Source organism: Protobothrops mucrosquamatus, unplaced genomic scaffold, assembly GCF_001527695.2.
Source record: "Protobothrops mucrosquamatus isolate PMUCROS unplaced genomic scaffold, P.Mucros_1.0 scaffold39, whole genome shotgun sequence".
NCBI classification, from domain to species: domain Eukaryota; kingdom Metazoa; phylum Chordata; class Lepidosauria; order Squamata; family Viperidae; genus Protobothrops; species Protobothrops mucrosquamatus.
This window is the reverse complement of record NW_015386421.1, coordinates 2,277,341-2,283,340: the sequence shown is the minus strand read 5'-3', so window position 1 is coordinate 2,283,340 and position 6,000 is coordinate 2,277,341. Positions and strand designations below refer to the sequence as shown.

At 41.5% G+C, this 6,000-nt stretch overlaps 1 protein-coding gene across 1 annotated transcript in view; it reads left to right on the top strand.

The window, feature by feature from the left end:
• PTPRF (protein tyrosine phosphatase receptor type F) overlaps positions 1-6,000 on the top strand; it is a 342,535-nt gene that overhangs the window by 321,073 nt on the left and 15,462 nt on the right. The window contains exon 23 of the mRNA XM_029283209.1: positions 897-1,072. Coding sequence (XP_029139042.1) covers positions 897-1,072 — 176 coding nt within the window. The remainder of the gene's footprint in view (positions 1-896; positions 1,073-6,000) is intronic.

Sequence of the window (6,000 nt, the reverse complement as noted above, 5' to 3'; positions counted from 1 at the left end):
GTGGGGCCGGGCGGCGAAGGGCCGCGGCGGCAGCGGCAGCAGGAGGACGGGGAAGGGCCGTGGCTGCCCGGGCCGAGGTGGGGCCGGGCGGCGGAGAGCTTATATCGGCGTATAACACGCACACATCATTTGCCCCCTATTTTCAGGGGGAAAAAGTGCGTGTTATACGCCAATAAATACGGTAATTTGATTCATTCAGTCTGTTGTAATATTGTATTTGGACAAAACAATAACTGGGTTGGGGAAAAGAAAGAGATGTGACTCATTAGAAGTAGAAGGTAACCTAGTAAGTGTCCTTATCATTTTATATTTTAAGCCATTAATTCCAAAATGAATGTCAGGTTGCAAAATTGTGATCTTCGTGGAGTATGTACACCAAAACCAACTCTGCCTTTATTTAAAAGAGCTATTTATTCATTTCTTCCAGAAGGAACTCTAGAAATATTGTTCTCTAAGAGACTTAGACTGCAAAACTGTCCTAACATCTAATAACTAACCTTTGATTTTATGCTGTTGAATTAACAAGGCACAAAAACAATGGCATAAATCTTTCTTTGGCCATGATTGCCTCCAGAATGATTGAGCATGCGTGTCATATTCCACACTATTTCCTTCTTGTATAATGTTTAAATGTCCATTAAAATGTATTCCCATCAATTTGCATTTGGTCAAGAGCTACTTATTTACTGCATTTATAAACCTCTGTACTCCTACTGAAGTCCTGTAATATAATATACATTAAAATCAATCAAAGCCCCACAAATAGAATTAAAGTCAAATGTTAGTGTAGCACCAGCATCCTTATAATCTTTACCCTCTCTCTGAATAGCTCAGGATCCTGGCTGTGTCTTTACTTACCCATTCCTGAAGATTCATGCCCTTTTTCTGTCATGCAGGGGTCCCTGGAAGTGACTACATCAATGCCAATTATATTGATGGCTACCGCAAACAGAACGCTTACATTGCTACACAAGGGCCACTGCCTGAGACACTCAGTGACTTCTGGAGAATGGTATGGGAGCAACGTACAGCAACAATCGTCATGATGACACGACTGGAGGAAAAGTCTCGGGTATGGACAAACTTGGTCTCTCCCACAGACCATAAATGATTCAGGGAGTTGTAATCCATATTGATACTGGAAATGCAGTGCTACCAAGAATATTAGCAGCTTTATATATCAGAACTCTAATGGCAAATTTTGGGGGAAATGACAGTGGTGCAACATTGCAGGAAAAAAGGGGAATAATGTATGGTACCAACATGTCCATCATGGACTTTCCTTTTCCATCTAGTTCTTAAGTGAATTGTTTATTTTATGAGATTAATTTGTCACCTATGCTATGGCTAATTCATAATCGGAAGGGCCAGATTCTTATTTATAGAATCCCATGTAAGTGATAGAATCTCAGTATGAATAATTGGGGCAATTAATGGCTTGAGTTCATTTCACTCCTTGTGAAATTCAAAAGCATTCAAAGGAGAGGGAGGGAATATATTTGCAGTAGCAAATCACACACTTTTGGCATAATTGACCCCATACACTAGGAAGCATATCATCAGAGTAGGGTTGTGTGTTATCAGTTATATATAATCTATGTATGGACATGTGTGGTAGAGAGAAGCAATCTCCATGTATAAGCCATTCTGCAGATGTCTTCTGCTGTGTCTGGCACCCAAAAATTATAGCCATATTAAATTCTGTCTTCCGTGCACATAGTTTGAATGTGTAAAAAGGATTTATTTGCCTTAAGGTATCTGAATGGAAGACGCCTGTGTTTCAGAATACCCTTGCAAAACATGGAGCTCAATTGGAGATCCTGGGCAGAGAGTTCTTCAGAAGATAGCATCTCTTGTAATGAGCACAGAATATATTACGTTTCCATGCCAACCACAGGATTGTGGTGCACTCATTTCTTTAGTCAAATAGATTTGAGTAAGGCAATAGAGATAGGGAATATTCAGAGAGCAGCTAAATAAAGGTGGGGGATATGTGTGGAGGGAGAGCAATGCATGCAACCATATATCCTAAGCTTTGCTGAATTAATACTGAAAGGGGAATGCCAGTCTTTGTATTACAAAAATACTACAGAACTGCAAAGAGCACATTGGAAAGAGCCTGTATTTCTAACTCAGGTTGAAAAAGTGTTGTTTGTGCTGATGAATGGCAAACACTACTCAAAATAATATACTTTAGGGTGTCTTGACTAGTGCCCCTTTATTGTTCAGTCCTTCATTTGTTAATGTACTCTAATTTTAAAAAAGAATTTGTACATGTGGCATCATAACATTCTAATGTGGGTGTTCTAATAAGTTAGCTAGGCATTTTTGAAAAATGTTTTAGATTAACTTAAATATATAAATGCATACCTTTCATCTTTAATAGGTAACTTCAAGCTTTCTGTGAGGTCTTTTTTTCTAATTGTTCCTGCTCTATCAATCACAATCTCATAAATCTCTCTTGGATCCCTCATCAGTAATCTTTTGTTCCAAGCTAAATACCCCCTATTTTTTAAGATTTATTCAACTAAAGATAGTCCATATATGCTGTGGTTTTTCTTCTCATCTTTTATGCATGTTCTGCAGTGGTACCCTTTGCTTTTTTAAGGTGGGGCGAGCAGAATGATGTGCGGTTGTCCAGAACATTACTCTGTGTGTGGTGAAGATGAAGAGGGTGGGGAGAGAGAAACATTATAATAAGCCTATTCTACCAAAACAGTGGCAAGAAATAGATTACAAACATAAAAAATAAGACCCAGTTTCTTGATGTGGCATCTGATTGTGCTTTAGGCATAGCAAAATGCTGATAGCTTTGTGCCTTAAACAGTTTGAGGTATGTAGTGAATGCCCCACAAGTTCCAGTAATTTAATCACTTCAATTGCTGCTACATAATTGCATTTAAGCAGTAGCCTTATTATTTGCTTGCACTTTATTAATTAGACTTTATTAGTCTAGAAGAGGGCTTTGTGTTTAGAATAATGTTTGCAGATGAGTTAAAAGAGAAATAGTCCCCTCTCCTTTTTTTGATGTGTGTCAGAATACATGAATATCCAAAGTCCAGCTAGTTTTGTTTGGGGGCTGCCCAGCTATCAGAAGATGCCCCCCAGAGTGTGTTTTTCCAAGATAACATGTTTTTTAAGGCCCTTTGGGCACCTGTCTCTGTTTCCTGCCTTGCTGCTGTTGAAACGCACATTATCTTCTGGTAGCACACTTCCCATCCTTCACTCTCCTAATTACTTACTAGAAGATGGAGGATGCAGTAGCACCCTTGAGGTGACATACTTCACCATGTTAGCCTGGCCACCCACTCAGCCAAGTAGAGTGGGGGGAGAATGCTTACCCATTTGTTCCCCTTCACTTAACAGAGTTCATACTAGTACTAATAGAGGCCTGGTTGCCTTTGCTACTATTTACAGATACAATACGGTTGCTATAGAATAGAAACCCCCACCTAGGAGACCCTGTCTCTGAGGAATCATAATAGCCTTAGAATGGAACCAGTCAAAGAGGCATTGAAGGAATAGAAGTAAAGCATGAACAAAAAGCCTCATCCCTGCCCCTGGGAGCTTTCTAATGAGAGGAGGTGCATTTATACACCCTTAAGCATCTTTTCAGTGCTCATTCAAGCTTGACCCTTTTCTTACCTCCAAGCAGGAGGGCTTCTTCCCAACCCAGGAGTTTTGAAAGCTGTTTCAGACAAATGCTAACAGGTGCAGTCACTCTCTCAGTCCTAGTGATGCTTTGTCCTTGAATTCTTGCCTTAAACATTTGACATCTGGGATTTCTCGAGTTTAGTGCTTCAAATACTTTCCAAATCTTGTGAAATAGCAACAGTCTTGGGGGAAAAAATCTGTGAGCTGCTTGGTATTCATGACTCGAAAATCCTATCATGGTGATAGTAGCATCATTTTTAGTTGTATACTACATAAAACCTACAAACAGCAGATGACTTTCTACATCCAGTGTCTTTGCAATTGGCAACAAAATCAGTAGTATATGCCATCTCTAAGGCTCTTTTAAATGCAAAATTAATCCAGGCTATCTCTCATCCATGTTTCTATTCTAGCTTCTAATAGCATTTAATAAATACACAAGTCCAAATAAATGAAGAGATTTTCCCGATTTGCAGACTGCAAGCCTTAGACTAGGTCAGTGGTGGCGAACCTATGGCACGGGTGCCAGAGGCGGCACTCGGAGCCCTCTCTGTGGACACATGTGCCATTGCCCCAGCCTTGCTTCCCCCCGGGACCCCCTCCTCTCCAGCAGCCCCCCTGAAGGAGAGTCACCCCTGAGCGTGGCCCACACGGAGCAGCGCAGCCAAGGACATGGCAGCCAGGCAGCGTAGACAAGACTCTGCCCTCACACCCCATCATGCAGTTGATGCTGCAGGGCGCAGGCAGAGGGTGTGGCCGCCATAGTGCTGCTGGGCTGCCTGTGCAATCTGCGGCGGGCCCTGGAGGTGGTGAATGGTCCTGTTGGCAGGCGGGGCAGGGGAGAGGGTGGAGCGGGGGTGGGGGCAATTTTTGGGCACTCGTTCTCTAAAAGGTTCGCCATCACTGGACTAGGTCTTAGTAGAGTTGTGTATCAGACTAACTCTTCTCCCATTGTTTAAGCTCTGTGTGGAAGCCGCCTTATTCTCCCAGCAACTGAGGGACCACTGGGCTGCCAGCAGTAAATGAATTTCCAGGTTGTGAGCATTCCTGACATTAATGAGAAGTGAGCAATGCCAGAAGAAAGGCTCTCTTATCTGGTTTAGTGCCATCCTGCATCAGCTTCAGCGTAAAATTTACAGAGCTTGAAAATGGGGCATAAACATTATGAGTAAATTTGGCAGAAAATGTGAGTGACTCTTATCTGGTCATGAATAAATAATTTTCAATTACCAGCTAGGGCTCTCTATTAAATCCTGGGATAGATTACTTCAAAGTTTGTTTTATGCTTGTATATACACAGTAATACAATTTCCCTGGAGAAAGAGTGGAAAAGAAGGCCCTTGCTCAAATCACTGCCAGCCCAATTTTTTCCTTCCTGTGTTATATCGTCTGTTACATATGTAAAAAGCTCTTTGGCCATCCAAGCTAAACACAGAATTCCAGATAATCACAGCAAACAAAGTGCACTTCAGTAGAACTGTTCTAGGATACTCTTTCGTTTTTCATCCAGGAATGATTACAAGGCTCCCCCATTAAAAGTGTTGACTATTAAAAAGCAGAATGTCATTGATTTCCAATTAGTCTGTTCTTAACTTTCTCTACGCGTCCTGTACAATTACATGTACTGTTTCTTGGGCAGAGTATTTTATCCTGTTTTAATCAAATATTGATTCATTGGGTAAAAGGACAAGACAGAGAGAAATGTAGAAGAATAAAAAGCAGATGGCAAGATATGTTTGGGAAAATTTTAGCATGCGTGCCTGTTTCGAAATATGACAGTTGGACATGGAGAAAGATAGTCCATGTTTTGCTACTTCCACCTGACCTGAAACGGGCTAGCTCCTCTCAGTAGAAAAGACAGGGAGTTAGACAGGCAAATCCATAGTTGTGTTATGAGCAAAAAAATATGCTGCTACTTCCATCTTAGTCTTTGGCTTGGATGATCAGTAATTGCAGGTGTGGAGGTATGAATGAAAAACAGAGTAAAGTGGGCGCTACAGGCTGATTAGTTTCCTATATTTTGGCCCTTTCCAACTAAGGAGACTAATGACCTCAGCCAAGAATAGCCTTTTTGGTTATCCCTTGAAGGTTATCCCTTCTCCCTGTGTGCACATAGACCAGACATGCATTAGGCTTGTGACAAAGGGATGAAACCCATTCCACTCCTGAGCTTGTTGCTCTTGCACAGCTTCTTAAGTTTCTCTTGGTCAAGCTCTCTTGCTGTGAGTCTCTGTTAGGCACCTGCACTATCCTGCCCATGTAAAGCACTGCCCTTCCTCTCACAACTAATACCTAGGGAAAAAAAACTGGTGACCTTATGTTAGGAACCTGAGCAGAATCCCAAGC